The 22,448-nt window shown below is 43.0% G+C and overlaps 3 protein-coding genes across 10 annotated transcripts in view; 1 reads left to right on the top strand and 2 right to left on the bottom strand.

The window, feature by feature from the left end:
• lipg (lipase, endothelial) overlaps positions 1-1,938 on the bottom strand; it is a 9,731-nt gene extending 7,793 nt beyond the window's left edge. The window contains exon 1 of the mRNA XM_035641214.2: positions 1,750-1,938. Coding sequence (XP_035497107.1) covers positions 1,750-1,787 — 38 coding nt within the window. The 5' untranslated portion in view covers positions 1,788-1,938. The remainder of the gene's footprint in view (positions 1-1,749) is intronic.
• Positions 1,811-12,860, top strand: LOC118314638 (E3 ubiquitin-protein ligase KCMF1-like). Of its 3 annotated transcripts, none has more exons than XM_035641217.2 (7): positions 1,811-1,977; positions 4,120-4,287; positions 6,763-6,902; positions 7,997-8,098; positions 9,107-9,287; positions 10,050-10,368; positions 11,131-12,860. In XM_035641217.2, exons 1-7 carry the CDS (start codon positions 1,962-1,964, stop codon positions 11,456-11,458), a joined length of 1,254 nt encoding a protein of 417 aa, XP_035497110.1. In that variant the 5' UTR covers positions 1,811-1,961; the 3' UTR covers positions 11,459-12,860. The 3 variants fall into 3 exon arrangements, with proteins under 3 accessions (XP_035497110.1, XP_035497111.1, XP_035497109.1); XM_035641218.2 differs by lacking the exon at positions 1,811-1,977 and adding an exon at positions 2,120-2,438; XM_035641216.2 differs by lacking the exon at positions 1,811-1,977 and adding an exon at positions 3,081-3,211.
• Positions 12,861-16,069: 3,209 nt separating this feature from the next.
• The window catches only part of slc20a2 (solute carrier family 20 member 2), a 43,466-nt gene continuing 37,087 nt past the window's right edge, over positions 16,070-22,448 (bottom strand). For all 6 annotated transcript variants that reach the window (XM_047329015.1, XM_035641206.2, XM_047329014.1 and 3 more), the window contains one exon: positions 16,070-21,123. In XM_047329015.1, coding sequence (XP_047184971.1) covers positions 20,959-21,123 — 165 coding nt within the window. In that variant the 3' untranslated portion in view covers positions 16,070-20,958. The remainder of the gene's footprint in view (positions 21,124-22,448) is intronic.

Genomic DNA, 22,448 nt, shown 5'->3' with positions numbered 1-22,448 from the left:
GAGCAAAGGGCAGACATTAGGCAAAGTACAAAAGTGATCACGGGACACAATACAACAGATGGCATCGCTCGAACGTGACAGTCAATGCAGAGCTCCTTCCAAAATAAGATTATTATTATATATTAAAATGGGTCTCCAGAACCCCAAAAATATTTATCTTCTTCTCCTTCTTCCTTTAGTTTAATGTTGAGAGATAGCTAGAATTTGAGTTGCATTCCCGTCACCCACCATGCAGGAGTGTGGGTCAGATGTTAAAAAGAAGACTATGTTTTTCTCCGTCAGGATTCAAATCTTCCACCACACGTTTGTTCAACTCCTTCTTCAGCTTTCAGTTGTGTGCTTCTGTCAGTGACAAATAAAATGCTTTTTAAAATGCTCCTCCACCGAGACCTCCACCCACAAACTTTACAGAAAGTACAGTTCTCTTACTAATCTAAATAAAGTCTAAGGACAATTTGATCTATATAATGAAGCAATAGTGATAAAACCATCTACTAAAACATGAAGAATAATCACTTTGTAGTGGCAACTGCTTTCCTAGATTCTGTTTTGAGACCATCGTATTTTTAGCTTGTTAGACTTTTTGATCTTTATTTAGTTTCTTTCGTTTTCTGAACCTCAGAGTGACAGAAAGTCTGTAGCTTTTCAGAAGACGGCTCAAGGACTTTCCCAGAATCCGTCCGTCGGACTGACCCGGTGTCGGACCCTTGGATGTTATATTTAAGTATTTTTGAAAAATGCTTCTAATGCAAGATAATTATTATTCTTTCCGTCCACAGTCCTCAGCCAGCAGTCGTTGTCTGACGTCCAGGTTGATTCTGCACTGTGCGCTTTCCTGCGTTTGCCCCTACAAGGTCTGCCAGGCAAGACCCAACAATGAGGTACAGTGAAATATTAAAATAATCAAGTTGACCTGCATGTGCAGGCTGCTCGGCGGAGAGAGAATTTTTAAACATTTTTCATCTAGCGTGTAGCCTTGCTTGACTCATCCAGTTCCACAGGTTCCAAAATGATCCAACTATTTGAAACGGAACATCTAAAACTGATTATAATACTTATGGATTTTTTTATTGCAGGGCCGTTGTATTAGACTATATTGATTTTTCCTGGGTGTGTACTAATAGCTGGGTGTGTATTTATGGGCCTGGAGCTACATCAGGTGACAAGGAGACACTTTGCATGAGGAGGTGTGACTCACTCACTCGGGGCCTTAAAGGGGCAGTTCAGTGATTTTGAAGTGGTGTTGTATGAGTGACTTATGCATAGTTTATATGTTACCCTATCGAGATGGTGATCAGCGATGTCATTTAACGGAGTTTGGAAGAGAAATGGAAGTAGTGAAAGTCTGAGTCTCACTGTTGCAGAGGGGTCCACCGGAAAAACAATTTTTCGCCACAATTTAACGCTTGAAAAAAAAGTGCAAACTTCTACGGCTGTCTGGAAGAAAACCGAAGCAGTGAAAAAAAATACATCCTTTAGCGTACAATTTAAACAAATATATTTGTTTTAGGTAATGTTTTAAAGTGTGGCGAAAAAGACGTGTTTCAGTGGCCCCCTCTGCAACAGTGGGACTGTGACTTACCCTACTTCCGCTTCTCCTCCAAACTCCGTTAAATGACATCACTGATCGCCATCCCCACAAGGTGACATATTAACTATGCATAAGTCACTCATACAACACCACTTCAAAATCACTGAACTGCCCCTTTAAGTTCCCCCACAACCACCCAACGCCTCATTCAAACCAACCGTGGGACAGCAGCGCCACCGTGTGGACAGAGGAGCATCGCGCCGGACAGTGACACAGCAAGAGGCGGGGGGTGGAGGGAGCCAGACCGGATCCTTCATGAGGGAAGAGGCCAGGGAGAGCCAACCAGCCCCGGCTTCCCTTCTCTACACCGATATCATACTTAATCGCCAGCCCCGGAGCCCGAGCAGGGGGCTGCGTCAGTACCCGTAGGATGTCCCGTCATGAAGGTAAGAAAACAGCTGACGGGGGCGAGTGAGGATTTGAGATATTCAAATAATAAATAATAAATAAAGACACAGGACAAGAGCACCGCCTGCTAACGTTAGCTAGCCGATCATTTTCTTGTTTTGCTGCTCGTCCTGGCTATCGTCGGCAGGCGAGTGTGTGGCCGTGTACGTGCATTTCGCCGGGGTGCGACTTCGCGGGTGTCCGCGAGAACCCGTGGCCGACACCACGGACCCTCCAGTCGACGCGCGTGGTCATTTACAAACAGGCGACGGCACACCGGGGAGCGGGTTGCCGTCTGCAGAGTGTGCTAAGCTAGCGAGCTGGCTAGCCTAGCTTAGCCTCGCGAGCTAACCGCTGTTGGGGTGAACGTGAGCGGAGCGGAGCGGAGCAGGGCAGCGAAGGGGGAGTGACGAGCGAAGGCGACAGAAGAGGAGCAGCGGGTTCCAGATGGCGTTGGGAGGTCGGAGTTGTTGTCACGTCGTCAATATATATAAATAAATAAAACCGTTAGCTTCTTAATGTTTTAGCTTCCTTCTATTGTGCGAAGTTGGCCCCGTGGAATCCCAGTTTCGTTAGCTAACAACTTGGCGAACCCGACGTCCACCTCCGTCCTTGTGGTCAACCTTGTTGCTCTTGAAGTTCGCCGTTGTTAAGTGTCGAGTGGTCGCCAGCTAACGTCGTCGGCGGATGTTTGAGCTCGGCGACCGGCCGACCGACCGGCCGGAAGACGAGTTTCGACGGAAGGTGCAACGACGAGAAGCGATTAGCTTGTCGGCTAGCAGTTAAGCTAGCGGTTGTTGGGTGTATTTGTTTGTGATTGGCCAAGAAAGCGAAGGCTAGCCGGGGGCCCGGGGCAGGCCCTTACTTGATCCACGCGTGTGTTGCTGTCAACTTCTGCAGTGGTCGAGTTGTCTATCTATTGAGATGCGAGGAGGCGAAGTGGTCGCTGTTAACAGCGAGTCACCACAGCTAAGCAAAGCTAAGCTATGAATGGAAACACGGGGGGAGTCCGGACAGCCCTGGTGTCATTCTATACACCGAGGCTCGCACGACTGTCCGAGTCAATCAAGAGATGCATGGACGTGTTACACCCCCCCCCCCCCCCGGGACACACGAGGTGGAACATGTCTGACATGTGATGACGAGAGATGTATGAATGTGATGACGAGAGATGTATGAATGGTCTGGGTGTTGTGAGTGTGGTTTCATTAAAAAGGGGGGGCACGTTTGTTGGTGAGTCCTGGGACACAATGACACTGTCTCTGTAATAACACACACACACACACTCTCACACACACACACACTGAGTCACACTGTGTATGTTTTTTTTTTAAAGTTTTCATGACTGCTGATTGTAAAGGCGTTTCATTTGAAAGCAATTTTTGGACGGTGCATTCTTAGTGTGTTACAATGGAACAATCCCCCAAATGTCTCCTAGCAAATCCACCACAGTTGCGAAACTTAAAATAAGTACAACACAGTGAATCACTGGGAAACAAGAAGCGCGCGGAGAGCGTTGACCTCCTCCGCCAAGGTTTCAGCAATCCAAAATCACCCATGCGCCTTTTCACCCCTAAACGTGCCATCCCACGATCTCCGTCTGACCCGCGTCACTTTAGAATGTTATGTATTTTGTGAAGATGCGACTCACATTATCACGTTTGGCTCCGTGTCTCAGATTGGCGAAACAAATCTTGCCTGCTGCCGTGTCCGAGACCCATCGTTGATATACAGACGTAGGGATCGTTGTAGGAGTGTCTTTTAGATTGCATAATATTTTGCAGGTGTTATGTGCACAATGTATTCTGTATAGCATCATTTTGAGGAACTTTCATCTAGTTGCGATCTGGAATGTTCCTACACCAAAAATGGGGCCCAACCAGTGGAAAAATGAAAAGAATGCAAAAGATTTGCATAATTTTTTTGGCCTTAAGCAGGAAATCCAACCAAACTTTTTTATTCTTTTAATGAAAATTCCATTTTCACCTCTTTTTTTTTAAAATTACCCTGATGTATTGTGAAATGAATTGTGTATAACCTGTTAAATATGCTGGGTTTATGTACCAAAAAAATCAGGTTGACATGAATTTTCAAAAGCTAACCTCTCCTCTCCTTTTTGTCCCTTGTCTCTCGTCCCCCAGGTGTGAGCTGTGATGCATGTTTGAAAGGAAACTTCAGAGGCCGGAGATACAAATGTTTAATTTGCTACGACTATGACCTGTGCGCATCGTGCTACGAGAGCGGCGCGACCACGACCAGACACACCACAGAGCATCCCATGCAGTGTATATTAACCCGAGTCGACTTTGGTGAGTAAAGTGGTTCAAAGCATTCAAGTGGTGCAATGGACAGTAGACCAGTTACAAGACTGTTGTGGCAGAAAACAAAGGGAATGAAAAGCTTCCTAAAGAAATTATCTGGAATTTTGAGACTTGGTACGGTGCCATAACACACACGCCAATCTTCATTTGGTATTTCTTGTGATGTCATGTTTATGATAAGCCCTTAATACTTGTTATCTTTGATAGCATCCCCTCGGGGGCTTTACTACGTATGCAGAGGTAAAATTGATACAGTTGAGTTCATCTTCTTTTGGCACTGAGTAGGAGTATTTGGGAGTTTGTTACTGTGCTTCTTGGTTTATCTTATCACCTCACAAACGTAGTGGCAGTGATGAGTTTAGTTGCTCTTGATTATATTTAATATGCGGTAGGTGTTTGGTGTTATCTTGGATAACTTTTGATTGTGTGTACATTTTTCTCCTGCATTGAATGGTTGCTTTGATACTGTTGAATTATGTCTACGTTCGACATGCTGTGTAACAGAGTGTTGGTAAAGTGAAATTGCAAACTGTTGCCTAAAACATATCAGAGCCCTGAACTACAAAGCAAGTTTGCGGTTATCGAGGTAACTTCAGGTTTAACTCTGGGTTTTCCGTGCTACAAAGCTGGTTCTCTTCTTACCGGTGTAAATCACCATGGTAACTTATGCTGAGCAGCTAACCTCCTCTGGAGTACGTGAAGTTCAAGATAAGAGTAGGCCTGTCACGATAACTTCTTTTTGTTGGGACGATATATTGTGTGTATATATATATATATAATTGCGAAAATCAATATTGTTGTCATTTTAAGATCATTGTTTGCTCCCGAATCATGTGAGCTTGCAATACAGGCATATTGGTCGTTGCGAGTGTGAGCCACTGCACTCTTCCCATACACAATTTGTGTCCCTGCTGAGAGAAATGTTCTCTAAAGTTTAGGCAAATGGTTACACAGTTAGTGAGCTGCGTGAGAGCAGGTGACAGGATAGTAGCAGCGTGACTGGCTGGAATGTTGTTGACTAGAGCTGCAACAGTTAATCGATTTGTAATTGATTACTAAATTAATCGCCAAGAATTTAGATAATCAATTAATCGGTTCAAGTCACAATTCTCTGATTTCAGCTTCTTAAATGTGAATATTTCCTTTTTTTTTTTTGCTCCTCTATGACTGTAAACTAAATATCTTTGGTGTTTGGACAAAACAAAACAGAGCATCATCTTGGGATTCGGGAAACACGATCAACATTTTTCACAATTATATGACATTTTATTGACCGAACAGCTAACCGATTAATCGAGAAAATAATCAACAGGTTAATCGATTATGAAAATAAACGTAAGTTGCAGCCCAATTGTTGACATTCATTCCTATATCAACAAATGTAAGCACAATGGCTAATACTGAGGTCACAAAAAATTATTGAGTTCATGTTCATGTATTGTACAATAAGTCGATTACCTAATTATTTTTGACAGGCCTAGATAAGAGATCACAGCCGATCACCAGCCCAACTACTGACCAATCAGATCACTGGGAACCAGAGTGGTCATTCTACAGGACCCTGACTGGGACAAAAGAGTAACATGACAAATAATAGAGCGAAGCAGATATTGAGTGAATACCTGTGTGACCGCCCACTTTCGCCCACTTTCGTGTGAATTCCCAAGTCACTCACTCATTGACGTTTCATAAATCCTTATATAATGAGTTTTAAGCCTGGATCCAAGCCAATATACCACAAGATGTATCGTTACCATAAAACATCTTATTCGGAGAGAAATTGGAAAACGTAGAAAAAAGGCAAAGGTACAAAACTCTGTACATTAATTTTTTTGAGTGAAGGAACTACTCGTCCCATTAACCGTTGGGAATGCCTCTCCAACAACTTCTAAACCAATCAGAGACGTCGAGACAAGATGATATTTTGTTTTTGTCCACAAACCAAAGATTTTCAGTTTACTGTCATAGAGGAGCAAAGAAACTAGAACATTGAAGAAGCTAAATTAAAGAATATTGACCCCCCCCCCTAATAGAACTAATAATCGACTATCAAAATAGTTAATTTAGGGCTCAGTTACTGGTAGATTCATTGATTAATTCTTGCAGCTCTTCCTGTGATGATGTGAAAAATGTTGTGGTTAACAAAAGAGGCGTCTTTCAACGACCAAACCTGCCTGAACTGAACCAGTTTAAAAATGTTTATTTACATGATTTTATCAGTAGGCACAATCATGTGATGTATGAAATTTGATATCTATAATTGTCATGTTCCCTTCACCAGCACCCACAGCTCTCGGTTTTTAATCATGTTCGGTTCTGAGGCAGATTTGATGAAACTTGATGAGCCCATGTAGGAGAAAACTGCAAGAGAAACTGCAACCTAATGCACCTGAAATTTGACATTTAGATAAAAACATGTCAAGGATTTAATTTGACACTCGATGCCGCTCTGTTCCTCTCCAGACTTGTACTACGGCGGAGAGGCATTCTCGGTGGAGCAGCCCCAGGCCTTCACATGTCCCTACTGTGGCAGGATGGGCTACACGGAGATCTCCCTGCAGGAGCACGTGGCTGCAGAGCACACGGAGACCTCCACAGAGGTGGTGAGTTGACACCGAAGCCTCACACGTTCACCTAATGAAACTTTGACTGGATGCAACATTTACATTTGTGTTGGCTGACTCCCATGGCTCCGCTTTTTTTTTTTCACCATCTTTGTCAATCGAGTACATTGAATCAGAGTCTGATGATAATCCTCGCATTAGAGGAGCCTGTGGGTTTTTTGAAGGTACGCTGTCGTATGTTTGCATCTACTTCACAATGTTAAAGTCATGTCGGCTTCTGACAATACAAGAAAAGCTGAGCAGCAGCTCTCTTTATGGATTGTAATATTTTCTTCTGACAGCAAGAAAACACTTTCTTGCAGTTTGAACTGCTGAGAAATACTTTCAAGAACCTTTGCCCATTTTCAGTACACTTAACACAACATTTGCCTTAAATATAATGTTTTTATTATTATAGATACTATTATAGATTCACAATCAGTGAAACGATTTAATTCCTACCACAGTGGCTCTTAGTCACTGTCAGTCATACCTCAAAGATGTAGGAAAGTGAGTGAAAAAGACGACAGCATATCCAATTAATGTTCGAGCACGAATTACCCAATTAACAAATTGTCTCTGGCATCAGATAGGCAGCAAGTTTCTTAATCATAACTTAGATCATGATCCCAAATATTGGTTTGGTTTGATGCGTTATGCTCGTCTGTAGGATCCTTGTCCTTTGAATGAAAGAGGAGATGTTTGGCAATTCCTTTACCGATTTTGACTTGAACAACATTAAACATTAGCTCAACTAATTTTGAATTTTAGCCTTTTTAAATACAAAAAACAAAATCTTATGATGCTTTTCACTGTGTTCATACTACATCGGTACAGCTGATGTGTTATTCTGTTTGGCAGCTGAAAATTTTTCTTCCCTAGACTGTGAAATATTTCAATCAATCTGTGTCTTTGACATCACTTCGCATCAGTAGGAGCTGTTTAAACACAGGTATTTGTACAGTAGATATTTACCAATGAGATGTTTGTCTCAAAAGGATCCAGCCGCCAACTGGCAAATGTCGAACGCGCAGTGAAGTGTGTTGATAACGTCGTGTACGGTCTCTCTCTTCTCTTCCTGTCCTCTCTCCTAGATCTGCCCCATATGTGCAGCGTTGCCAGGTGGCGACCCGAATCATGTGACGGATGACTTTGCTGCTCATCTCACACTTGAACACAGAGCACCCAGAGACTTGATATCCTTTTCAAGTAGCAGTCCCATTAGCACAGACATCACCATGAGCAGCCCGAATTTGTGTTTTCAGTCTAAAGAGAAGCAGACATTTCGAGGTGTCTGTGTGGAAACTATTCTGACTTTTATGATTGTGCTACATGAACGAAGTGACGCTGTTTGGTTCCTCCAGATTGCTTTGTTTATTTATAGATTCTGGCAACCGTTCGACATTTGTTGACATTTTGCTAATAACATTAAAGCTTCTTGTGTTCACTCTCCAAATTACCAAGGCGGGCTGAATATACATGAGGGGAAAATATCAGCATGCGTGCAGTCACGATTTCGTGGCTGTCGTGCCGTTTGAAACTAAATTACGCAGCTCACGCCGGTGTGACATATTCCAGTAAGTGGGCTTCATTCTGATCGATCGGCCCATTAGACGCTGTCTGCATCCGGTTTAGTGCATAGAGGAGAAACGGAAACAAAGTGGAGGCCAAGTGCCCTCATCTTCAAACTTGCTTGTGTGATCTCATCTGGACTTTCGTCCCTGAGAGGAAGCGATGAGAGGTGGTGGTAAAAGGCGACATCCACATTTATGCTGAGTATTTAAATACGTGCGGTGGAGAGAAAAACAAAATATGCAAATATGTAGTTAAATGAAACGCAAACGGAATGGATGCATCGTCTGAAACACCACAAAATAGAGACCTGGCTTTTGTTTGTGTGCGCACACACGCAGCGGTGCGTCGTGTTTTGAGTTTACAAATGACCCGAGAGTGTTAGAAACTGGTTCAGTAGGCCTGAGTGAATTTAGTAGTGTGTCACAAAGTACAAGTGGATTATTAAATTTGTCTTAAGATTAATTTGTCAAAAGTTTGTACCTTCATGTTTTTCAAGTAGTTTTTAATTATAAAAAAAAAAATTGTTCTTGAACTGTTGGTTGGAGAATGGTGTAGTAGTAGTAGTAGTAGTAGTAGTAGTAGTAGTAGTGTTGTGCTCTTGATGTGTTCCTTGACGGCAAAGCCCTCACGACGAGTCCAGCGGGGTTCGGCACGTGAGGAGGATGTTTCACCCCGGGCGCGGGCTGGGGGGTCCGAGGGCCCGCAGGTCCAACATGCACTTCACAAGCAGCACCACAGGGGGGCTCTCCACCAGTCAGAGCTCCTCACAGAGCTCCAACTACAGCAGAGAGGCCATGGACCCCATAGCAGGTCAGTCACACAACACACACACACACACACACACACACACACAGAGAAATAAAAGTCATGGCTACATTTTATTGGCTAGTGCCACCTCTGCCACACGTAAAGCAAAGGAAAGACGTGGAAAGAAGTGAATGAGCCTCTTTTCCACTGAAGAGCTCTGTAAGAAATCGGTCATGTGGACACGTTTGATATGGCGTCTTCATTTAAACTGATTATCACCCATGCAGATAAATTACCTGCATGGGTGATGTGTGGGGCAGACTTGTTGCCGTGGCGTTTTCATGTTTATACTGTTCCCGATTTGAATCCGGTTCAATGACTGGTATCCACCGTGTCGGCTCCAGCTGTGCTATAATGAGGCTTCTTGTTCACTGCGTCACCTGCTGCGGCTGTTTATCCCACTGGTCTGGTTATATCCTAAAAACCTCACTGCTGAGGATCTTGTCATACTGTACATTCAGTGTGTTATGTGCCATAGTAATGTACTTTTGATTGTTGACCAGTGGCCCAGAAGTCTCGGAGCAGAATGCAAAAGCTGCACCAGGAATGCAAACCTCGCAACACAACCGAGGGACAGACATTCCCTTGGCAGTGTTCCCATGGTGGACAATGATTGTGTGTTGTGACTTTTGCATTCCGTTTGAGACCTCTGGGCCACCCTAAAATAGTGCCTTAACAATTGTGTTTTCTTCGGAGCTTGCTGACCGGGCTTCTTACCGTCTGATCATTTCTTGACGTCTCTTTCCTCCGTCCCGTTCACCGCAGAGCTTCTGTCCCAGTTGTCGGGGGTGCGGCGCTCGGCGGGCGGCCAACTCAGCTCGGGCCCCTCGGCCTCTCAGCTCCAGCAGCTTCAGATGCAGCTCCAGCTGGAGCGCCAGCAGGCGCAGGCGGCGCGTCAGCAGCTCGAGACGGCCCGAAACGCCACCCGGGGCGGTGGCAGGGCCAATGCGATCCTGAACAGCAATTCTTCCGCTACGAACCCAAACCCCAGCGCCAACCACAACACCAACCCCAGTCCCAACCCGGGTCCACCGGAGTCCAACACACAGCACACTGCACATAGCTCCCAGTTTCTACTCAGCAGGTGGGAACGGTCACTTATTTGTTTTTGCATCTACTATAAATGCTTTCTACTAAAGTCCTGCTCCAATTAAATGCGTTCTGCTTTTTGGATGTTTGACACTAGTCTTCCAAAGCGTTGTCTTCCTCAGAAAAAAAATGAAGCACTTTGAAATCTGCATTGCCTGCATCCATATCTACCAGTTTTCGGTGGAATAGTGTAAAACAGTTGTCTATGTGTTATGTGCTTTCGTGGTTTTGGGGGACAAACTTTTTCAGTAAAGTCGGAAACATCTTGTGTCCAGCAATTATTTAAACATGTGAAATGAAAATAGATCATGAAGTGACATGGACTCTGGAAAATGTCCAGATAAATTTTTCATGTCACATGTGAAGAACGCAGCAGGAGGTTTGTCAGAAAATTTCTAGAGGATTCAGGACGAGAGGGATTTTGCTGTATTCTCACGTTTCTCTCACAATTTTTTTTCCTATGGGGGGCTGGTAGGAAAAGTTCCGGAAAATGCAGAGTGCAACATTTGAGGACATATCGTTCTCACATACAGCCCCTCTGGAAAATGTGCGGACATCAGTGCATGTCTGAAAGCAGCTGTAGATTATGGAGTAGTTGTTTTTTTTGGAATTGGGGAGAGTGAGTATTTGTAATAAGTCTGGAGGGGATTTTGATCTGTTCATACTGTCACTGGATCGTCTTCCTGTTTTCCTCTCACGGTTAAACACGCATCTCTAATCTTCGCCTCGTTCACGGTTCAATCCTTTCCCTCCGCAGGCTGAGCGAACCGCGGCTGTCCGAGGCCGAGCGGCAGGCGTGCGAGGCCCAATGGGCTGACAGGAGCCTGTTTGTGACGGAGCTGCTGCTGTCCACGCTGCTGCAAGACGAGGACGCCTCGGCCTCCTCGGACGACGAGGACAACTGTCACGGCCCGCTGCGGCGGAACTTCGCCGACTTCGAGGCCATGGGCTGTGTCGAGGTCATGACCTTGGACGTGGCACTGGAGAACCTCAACCTCAAGGAGACGACCCCGGCCACCAAGACGACCAAAACGGCGCCCAAAACGGCGCCGACGAAGAAAGAGCCGCCCGCGCCGCCCCTTTGATGAAACGGCCGCTCCCTCCCCTCAAACCACGGTTGCAACTTGGCCGACTGCCGAGACGGTCCGACTGCCGATGGATGACAAAAAAAAGAGACTGCAGTTTTTTTTTTTGGGCTTTGTTTTTTTTTTCTCAGTGATTGTCATTTCAGCTCTGTCGCTCCCCCACTCGAGCCCTCCCATGTTTATAAAGTTGTGTACATTGAATAAAAGTAGTGAGACGAGAGAATGTGAAAGCAAGCAAGCGTGGTGGGGTGCGTGAGACAAAAAGAAAAATAACTATATAAATATATTATAGAAAAATCTATATGAAAGCTGATAATCAATTTCGACATAATCCGTGTTTTTCCTCTAGCAGGCGAGCAAAGCGTAGTTAGCCATTTCAAATAGACGACCACGTCACTCACACACACACACACACACACACACACACACACACACACACACACACACACACACACACACACACACACACACACACACACACACACACACACACTCACCGAGGGGAGAGCAGGCAGACTGAAAACCTCTCCGGTAAAAAAAAACCTGCTGCTGTGTATTTATAGTTATTAATTAAAGAAGTGCTTGGATGGTTTACCACAAACTTAAGCATGAGCTTAATTCACCATGTGCCCATTTTGAAGTGCACAGTCACCAGACAGGGAGGTGTTTCCTCTTTCTCTTCAGACACCCGAGTAACTGTAAATGGAATGGTGCCGAGTGCCACATCGCTGGCATTTCTGTGCACCACACGCACACACAGACACACACACACAGACTGACGGACGGACGACCGCATTCCAGTTGCGTACATGTCCAGTCTCATCCCCCTCCTCATGTGACGTCACCTGTTTTGGGTCGTGTGACCTTGCTTTATATCGACTGCAGGCACTAATGAATTGCATATCCAGTGTCCGTCTGTGTACACTACAGATCCTCCACATAAAGGCGATACAGGACTTGGAGGCAAACGGAGAGGACACCATCTCTTCAGCGTGACCCATTTTTTTGGCCTTTTTCTAACATGGAAGAAACAAACACAAACCCTGGTCTTCGTACGGTTGTTGTTTTTTTCCCCCTCCCCGTCTCTCTCTCTCTCTATCTTTCACCGAAGACCAGACGCTACTCTTCTCAAGCTTCCCGTGATCTGAAATTAATCTTCTCTCTCTCTCTCCATTACTCTTGAATGCAAAGATTTACTCATCGTACGACTTGAAGGAGAGAATCCTGTAATTTCTCTTTCCCATTAATTTCTCAGTCAAAAAATGGATCTTTGTAATGCCTCCACTGCTACCTGAAGAAAAATTCAATGTATGTTTCTGGAACGGAGCCAAAGTGACGGGGTAAAACCTCTCAGTTTGGAGGACAATAAAAAAAAGTTTTGGATGGAAATGAACTAACCCAATCCCGCTCTCTGGTTTGTGTTTTTTTTAAAACTTTTTTTGTTTGTCTTTCTCCGTTGCCAACTTCCTGGCGAGCATGCACAGCATATGGTATATAAAAATAATAATAATAAACACCTGTCTTACAGGTCAACTTCCATGTCAGGTAGTCTTGTCATCTACTGCTGCACGTCCGCATTCGCGAGGTGAGTAAGAGAGTAACTGAGTAAGTAAGAGCTGGTGATCCTCGAGTGGACCAACAGGTACCAGAACAAACATGCAGCAGCTCACTTGAAATCTCCACGGAATTTAATGTCTCACACTGGTGGAATTATTGAACTTTCAGCGGCGTTAAAGTAAGTTTCCAAATCAAAAGGGTGAATTCTCAATCTGCAAACGAGTAAAATACCAGTGATGCAGGAAAACATTGGACTTTTTCAACCTGTGTTTTGCATCAGATGGTGGAGAAAGTTCAGTCTGCTGAAGTAGAAATATGAATAACCCCCTCTCTCTCTATGTATATATATATATATATATATATATATATATCATTGTATGTGTATAAGTATACATATACCAAAAAACTGTGACGTCTCATTGAACATATTGAGTAAGTAGAAGTAGGGAAATGTACTTAGCACAAAAATAATTCAATTTAAAAAGAGGTACAGACACGTCTTTTCAAAGGATATTAGGATGAGGGTAGGTGATTTTTGAGTGGGATATTTTTGTTTATTTGTTTTGTTGGCTTTGTATATATTTTTGACTTGGGTATGAATGTAAATAATTTGGTGTAAATAGGTGTTTACAGCTGCTTATGTTGTACAGTACTTATAAGCAGTTAAATAAGTGGTGGGAATTAATAAGCTTTGGCTTCCTCCTGCTCCTTTTCGGATATATGATTTATTTCTAAATATTGTTTATGACACTTTATAAACATTTTTTTTTTTTTTTTTTGTATGCAGTAAAACTTAATTTTTAAAAAACATTTTGTTCAAAATAAAGAATAAATTAAAATTAAAAATTAAAAATTATCAAAAGTAAAATTACTTGATGTGATATTGAGTAATTTGATGTGATAAAATGACCCCTGTGATATCATTAGTTTTACTGTGGTAAAAATTGTAAGAAATGTCATCCCAATTATACCCAGACCCCAAAGTGACACTTGATTAAAAGGAAAACATCATCTGAACATTTAAGAAACTGAACTACATTATGATATATTTGGCATATTTTGATTGAAAAATGACAGTTGATCATCAAGGTAACTACAGATTAACTTGCTGTCAATCAAATAATCGATTTATCATTTAATCTATAACAAAGCATCGTATACCAGTCATTTAATTGTATTGGAGTAAAACGTATATATTTCTCTTTGAAATGTGTATAAGTATAAAGTGACAATTGGCCTGAAGTACAGCATGTTGGTAAATGTACTTTGTTACATTCCACAACTATTGTTCCAGCTTGTATCACTGAGCGAGTTCATCTAATGCACGCAAATACATTCTTGACCTTTGGGAATACGTTGAAGTCCCTGACCTGTGCCATGATAGAAGGTCCACTTACTTGCTTTTCAAAGCTTCAAACCTCATTGATCTTCTTTCGAAACAGATTTTTCTGGTCTCTTGGAAAAAAATATTCTGTCAAATGTATCACGTGACATTTTCAAATGAGTGTTTGTGACGTGATACAATATCACACACGTGACCCCGTGTGGGAAGTGTTTTAAAGAAGCTTGTCGTCTGCATATAACAACATTAAACAGGGGGGGAAAAGATTTGATGATGGGTAATTCAAGGGACAGACAATAATCCTCAAAATACTCAGCATTCACCTGAAAAGATATTTTGTGGTATACTTAACAATGTTGACATTGCAGATTGATTGACTGCATAAAAACAGTCCATGTAGATGAAAATTGTATGCAGATATTTCTTTTTTTGGGTTTCATTTCAGCTGGGCGTTAAAATCATGCTGGAATCGCACAGGTGCTAATGGATATACATTTAAAAGATATACATTTAAATGTTTATTGATCATGGAAAATGACATCTGATATCCAGATGGATGAGTTCAACTTAAGAAACGTGTGAACAGATTCCTTTCTCAAAGCATGAACACTGCAAACCTCTAACTGCAGGGTGGTTTAAATGGTTTAAAGGTCACGTTGGTTACTGATTCAACCAACATTAAAAAGAAAACCAATCATCTGACCGAAAGTCCACGGTGTCGCCGATCATCACACCAACATTTTTCACCGTTACCATGTAGACTTCATAAATCAAACGGCGCTCAGACAGCCACACAGCACTGGGAAGTGCAATCTGTGCCAAGTCACTGAATTATTATCTTGAGCTCAAAAACCCTAAATAACGGCAGCCTGAAAAGATCCGGCAGATTCTTTCAGTCGTTAAAGAGGCCGGTTGCTATGGGAAACCAAATAGATGCAAAGTGGGAGGAAGTGAGCAGAGACACAACCACTACATGAAATGTTGAAGGCACAATATAATAGAGCAGAGCAGCTACAAGACCAAACTAAAGTTGAGCTCAGGTGTCTGAAAGACTAGTGTACGTTACCAGACAATTACAGAATATCTATACAGATTTCTACAACGAGACTGGAGGGGAACGAATTCTATAGCACCATAAAAAAAAAGGAAATTGTTGTTGATGTTTATTCATTGATACAATAAATCTCAGCATCGGATCAAATAAACGAAAATCGATTAGCGGAGTGAAAATAATTAAATACTTCTGTTTTTAAGGTTTACACAGTATTTGATTTTGGACTCATAGAAAATATATTTGTTGACTAAACTAAAATAGTTTTTGATAAAAGAAAGTTGAAATTGTCAGGGAGAGATTCAAACAGGAGATGGTGTCAAAATCCTATTTTAGACAAAGATCAAAACAACATGATTCGTTTTTCTCTTTGTCGTCCCATATGTGGACATATGATATATTTTAATATATAATATATGCCCCGTTCAATACAGACCCCTTTATCAATCAAGTGAATGGGAAAGTAGTCTCAGATGTTTGGACCCCACTGTATATGTTGATATGTGGTATATATGTATTATATATGTGATATATAATATCATCTTGCCGCACCTGGACCATGTGATAAATCAAACTTGATCACACACACACACACGAAGGAAAACCATATCTCGTATTCAACTCGTACAACTCAACAAAAGCAAGACACGACTCGGTGGAATTTAGGTATTCTTTGTAATTTTAATTCCCATAATTTAGTTTAAATGCAGACATTTCTTTTCACTAAAATCTTAAATAAAACAGTACAGTACAATATATGCAAATCAGATGAGCTTTTAAGATTTTTTTTTGTAGAAGCAGGCTACAGGTTTCTTTTGATTTTTTTTATATTCATCTATTATTATTATTATCATTATTATTATTTAACTTTTGAAGGACCGGACAGTTAAACAGCAGTAAACAGTATAAAGACGACACTGAGCTGTAAAGCCTGCAGGCCAGCCGAGGAGCACATTCCATCACGAAAAACAGACCAGAAAAAACGAGAGACAGCACGCCACAACCATGATGGAGGCCTGAACTGATGCCCCTCCGACCTCTGTGGGGTGGTGCTAGTTCCACGCACACAGGGAGGGGGCGCTATTACACCAGGGCAGGTGGAGCTACATGACCACAGTGTCGACAGCGATGTAGTTGCACCCTTCACGAGAAAAGCGGCTTGTATTGCACATTCAGGGAGAGAGAAAATGGCACATTCTGTTCCTCTAGTTTTTTTTTTTTTCCCACTACGAAAAGTTTACAAAAATGGTTATAAGCACAGAAAAACTCCCTCAATGGCAATCGCATCACACCACTCATTGATTTATGCTGATCAGTTTGAACGGACTGGTCTAATATGCTGTCGCTCTCTACGGGGAGGGGAAAGTGTCAGACTCCGCCATTTGGTGGCTGCGTACGTAACTAACCGAAACATAAATTCAGACCTACAGATTGGTTTTTGGGATACAATACGATCTGAAATTGTCTCAAGAATTTTTAGTTAAATTTCAGTTGAGCCTGCAATTAACTGGAGCGAGGCCGGTAAGGCCCGACTCCTCTAACGGCCCTGAAACCATTGTGTCCATGAATCAACAATCCTCTCATGAAACCAACAGATTTTTTTTTTTTTTGCCATTTTACGAAAAATATTTTGCGACAGAAATATTTGGGTATGTAATTAAATCCGGAGTTAAGGATTTTTTCGTTTCCTTTCCTTGCGAAGGACATTGGACGCCGCCACCAGAGGGCGTTTTGTTTGAGTTTTTCCACGTTCCCTCCCCATCGTGAGCAGTGCATCCCCTTTGGCCTATCAGGACAGAGAATGCATAGAAGAACGGAAAACACGACGGCGTCACAGAGGGGGGCTCCGCGGAGCCGAGCGCGGCCATGTCACAAATAAACCTGATGGTCTAACGTGACGAAAGGTGGAATCTGATTCAATTTCATCAAAAAAGAGCGACAAACCACAAACCTCGGGTCAGACAATGCAGTTGGTCACAGCTTTCTAAAAAAGATGAAATATAATCTGTGGAGGTTCTACTTCTGTTTTAAGCTTTTTAAAGGGGCAGTGAGCGATTCATAACGCAATACACGTTTTGTAAAACAAAAAAAAATCTGCGAATATTTCCTCACGTGCCGCCAGTTGTTGGTTCTGTGTATGCAACAACAACAACAACAACAACAGCTGTTACTAACTTGTATTGAGGGGGTTAGTGGAACAGAAGCTAAACCTGTGAGGACATATGGTATTTTATCTTTCTACTCAATGAGAAAAAAAGGAGATTTTTTTGGTACGTTTACTGACTGTTAACAGTCGCTCGGTCTGGGCGATCCTTCATGTGCTTCTCAAACATTCACCATCACTTCCATGACTGGATCTTTTACAAGCTGTACTTTTTTCGGGGGGGGGGGGGGGGGGGATGTTTTTGGGAAACTGGACCTTTTTGCACATCATGAAATTGCTTTGAGACGCCTTCCTTCCTTCCTTCCTGTACCAGGAGAATCTGAAGGCACCAGCTCCGTGCAGCCCCCCCGCGTAACACGCAGCCAGGAAGAGTGAAAGAGTGCGAGCTCCAAGAGTTGTAACCTGCTAGAAACGAAGGGGAAAACACTCGTCCAGATTTCCGTCGACAAGTGTTTTGAAATGCACGACTCGCGTCTACAGGGCGATTTTGACCCTCGAGACTTCGCCCTCGGCGAGCACTTGTGGCGTCCCGCTCTCGACAGCTCGCGATCGAAGCGGCACAGGGAAACAAAATTACAAAGTGTTTTCGTCTAAAAAATTCAAAAAATAAAAATGGTAAATTTTTTTTAAAAATCTGATCTACTGGCGACCGACGTCGGTCTGCATGTGACGGGAACCCGCCGGGCTCCCGGGGGGAGCGAGGCGTGGCACCGGGGGGCCGGGGGGGGGGGGGGGGTTCTCGCCACCACCCGAGGCCACAGTGTGTCCTCCAGAGTGTCCGGAAGCTCGCCCAGGTTAAAACTCAGATATGGTAGAAAAATATATAGTCTTGATGAAATTTCTTTTTCCTCTGGTTATTCTCTTCGTAACTGAATTGCACCCACACGTGTACGTGTTCACACATTGCTGTCGCAGTGTAAAGTGACAGGGGTCATGATTTGCACTACTACTACAACGAAAAGAGAAAAATGAAGAAAAAAAACAGGTCATTGTGTGCACACTTGCTCTCGTTCTCTCTAGACACTTCGGGTTATTATTATTATTATACTTTGTTTTTAACTTGCACTTAAAAAGTCATGGTTAATGGTTCGTCTTTCATCGGCATCGTGTGGCAACAGTTTTTTTTTCTTTTGTTCTTCAGATACTCTACAATATGGCTACGATGTGAACACCACAGTACTTCATTATTCTGACCGTATCTGCACAAAGTTAAACACAATGTTACAAGGCAAGTGGTTATTTAAGCATAGATTTGTTCATGAGAAGAAGAAGAAGAAGATAGAAAGAAAAAAAAAGAAAAGAAAAGGAAATTAGGAAACACACCACAAGAACCACAAAAAAAAAGAAGAAAGAAATTGCAACACCTGGCATCGAGTTTGTTCAAATAAAAAACGCTTTAGACTTTGTTCGCCTGCAGGTCAGGTGACCCTGTTAAAAAGCTGGTGATGATCAGTACTACCCCTCCCCTCCGATACCATCTCATTCAAACAACATGATCCTAAAACAAAGGTCATGTGATACGTTTGTGACATGAGCGGCCTTAAAACCTCAAAAACCCCATCTGGGTTGGGGGGGGGTTCTTCTTCTCTCCGGTTCAGCCCTCAACTAGACCCCGTGACGTCTAGCTCACGTTTAGCACTTAGATAGAAAACACAGGTGGTCAATACTCCAAACGCCTCCTTTCCTTCCACCTCTGTACGACCGGCTGAGCTGCAAAGGAGAATAGTTTTGTGTTTGATACGACACGACGAGGGCCGTGACTTTTGGAGGCGTCTCGACGGACGGACGGACGGGGGGGGGGGGGGTCCGAGGCCGAGGTTCAGGTGAGACGTGAGCGGGGCCCGTCATTGGCAGGGAGCCTTCCATGTGAGGATATGACTCCGGTAGCGGAAAAGAAAGAATGAAAGAAAGAAAGAAAGAAAAAAAAAAAAGGCGGCTGTGTGAACATTTTAGTTGCCATTCGTCTCTATTCGTTTATTAAGTTTTGGCTTCTGCTGCACCCGAACCTCATCGTTCTGCTTCAAATTAGGCGACAGCACCGGTTACTTTGGCGTCGGTGCTGCTCTCAAAGAGCGACCCCCAACCTTTTCTCTCAAGGGCAAAATCTTAAACCAAAGATCCTTCCGTCAACACTGTCGAGTTCACCGACGGGACAGATTCAGGCGGAACGGCATTCCTCCAGTTTTTCGAGGACGGATTTGATTCATTACTTTAAATTTCAAACACGTTTTTTTTCCTTTTCAGTAAATAAACTTCTGCAAACCACCCAAAAAAAAACAATAAAAAAAAAAACAGCAGCATGTTAAGTTGTGTATATTCATGTGTACTTGAGTGTCTGGGATGAAATATACTATATGATATGACATCATGAAGAGGGGAACGCCTCACCCACCCACTTGAAATTAAATACAAACCATGATCCCCCATTGTCGCCCCCCTCCCCCAAAATCTTTCGGGACAGTATTTACAGTACAAATTACAATATAATACATCATTAAAAAATATGAGATCCATTTCCAATAACATACAGGAGCTTTTAGAAGAAAAAAAAAAAAAATCAGCTCTTTAGCAAATCAGGTTTCTATGGTATCATGTGGAAAATAACAAAAGCAGAGCGACAGTCGCACCACCCCCCTCCGAGGCGTCCTCTCCTTTTGGCCCCAGTTGTACCCGGCGAGCGTGTCGAGCGTGAGATGATGGATGGGTTGGTTGACCACGCGCAGCTTTTCTTTTTCTTTTTTTCCTCTTTTAAAATTCTAAAGCAAGCTGCAATACAACAAATCGCACTCAATCCAATACAATAATATGTACATGTGTTTTTTTCCTGGCATTTTGGAATAATAAGCACGTGACCAACTATGCTAACCTGGGATTGCAGGCAGTAGGATATAGGTGTTACTGCAGGCGTGTTTGTCAGTTTAATTAACTGGTTTTGATCTTCTTTTTTTTTTTTTAATATATGACAGAAAATGTCTGCCACCGTTTCTCCAACGACAACAATCGTTCTTGTTAAAAGTGAGTGGAAATCTCATTATTGTTGTCGCGCGTTACAGCAGATTGAAGTGGCTACGGTCACACTTTCAAATGCACATAAGAGAATAAATTAAAAAAACCGGGACCAGAAGATCTCTGGAGCCAGGAAGCAAGTGAACCAACCCTTCTCACATCCACAGTACAACCGAGTCCGTCTGTGAGCCTCTGCAGCTCCCTCCCTCTCCTCGCGCCCTCTTCACCCTTGACCTTTTGCTCTTCATTTCCTTCTCCTGTATCTCTACCCCTGACACCCCCGCTATGATTTTTACCCATGTCTCCCTCTCCCTCTCCCTCTCTCTCCCTCTCCGATCCTCGATTTTCCTCTTGTGTGTCTCCCTCCCGGCCGTGTGCCCTCAGACGAAGGGCAAGATGCCGTAGACGAACAGGGCCATGACGGCAGCGCTGAATAGGCCGGCCACGGGCACCGTGACAAACCACGCCAGGAAGATGTTCCTGAAGAGGTGCCAGTCCACGGCTTTCTTGGAGCGGATCCAGCCCACGGCCACGACCGATCCCACCTGGAGGCCGCGGCCAGAAGGGGAGAAAAGCAAACACAGTCAGCGGCACAGTTGTTTGGTCGGTTAGGTCGAAGACACTGAGGAGCTGCAGGATGGTCCAGGCTTTCCTTATGATCGTGTGAGGATTTTCAACAGCAACTGATCATGTGGTGTTCAGATAAAAACCCACCTGCTTTAGCCGCTAACCATTTTCGTGTCCAGTTTGTACATTATAATTTGATTTAGCCACTATTTGTCCGTCTAGCTCTAATAGACCTGAAAGCAGAAAACAGCTGATGAAAGAAAACTACCAATGGTGATTGGTTTGAAATGATACAGTACGTTTGTGGATTCCCGCTTTGCCACTGAGGGGGGTGGAAGAAGTACTCAGACTCTTTACTTTTACTAAGCAACAGCAGCAATATGAGAGTAGAAAAATACAAGTAAAAGTACGGGATTCATGATTCTACTTTAAAATACAGCTGCAATCGTCAGCAAAGGAAGTAAGTAATCATATATGTTGTACTGTTGCATCACTTCTCAAACATTTTTGCCAGTCCTCCCTAATTTAATGTTACCTATAAATCAAATTCAATTTAGTTTCACGCCAAATTCAAAATTATCCAGGGGGTTTGCCCCCATTTTGAGAACCACTGTAAGCGCTGCTGAAATGTAGTCTTTTGGGAAGTCTCATCTATGAAAATGATCATATCTTAGAAGACGATCATCATCTGCAAATGATCATATCTTAGAAGAAGATCATCATCTGCAAACCAACTAGTAGCTGTCAGGTAAGTGTAGTGGAGTAAATATTAAATATTACACTTTCCTAAAAGTATAAAGTAGCCGAAAACAGAAATATTCAAGTACATCAGGTAGACTCCACTACTGATAATAACTGTAGGTGAGCAAGGTGTGACGGACACAACATTAGCCTCTGAACAGAAAAGCCTGCACGTCGCCTGCAGCTCTTCCAAATCCGTCCAAAAGGCCGGTGTTAGTTGGAGCAAGCCGATCACAAAAGTTATCACTACACAAATTCAATTTGTCTGTGGAAGTCTGAAATGTGCAGGTCCACTGTGGCTAGAAGTCAAGAATAAATAAAGTGAAAGAAGCTAATTCTGAACTTTATCTTCGATAATTCGAATATACCTGCAAATGTCAGACTTCCACTAACGCGATCTTCACTCACCTTTGCGAAAATTTGAATATCATTGAATAAGAATGTGAGACACATGTCGGTGGGTTGGAGCGCTGCAGGAATGTGCAGTGACTGGTTTCAGCTCTGTTGACATTGGCAGGGAACCAAACTGTTTGCCTGCTCATATACAGCCAGAGAAAACATG

This window comes from Scophthalmus maximus, chromosome 19 (genome assembly GCF_022379125.1).
Source record: "Scophthalmus maximus strain ysfricsl-2021 chromosome 19, ASM2237912v1, whole genome shotgun sequence".
Taxonomy (NCBI): Eukaryota; Metazoa; Chordata; class Actinopteri; order Pleuronectiformes; family Scophthalmidae; genus Scophthalmus; species Scophthalmus maximus.
Note: the sequence above shows the minus strand (reverse complement) of the source record. Positions and strands in the feature narration are given on the sequence as shown.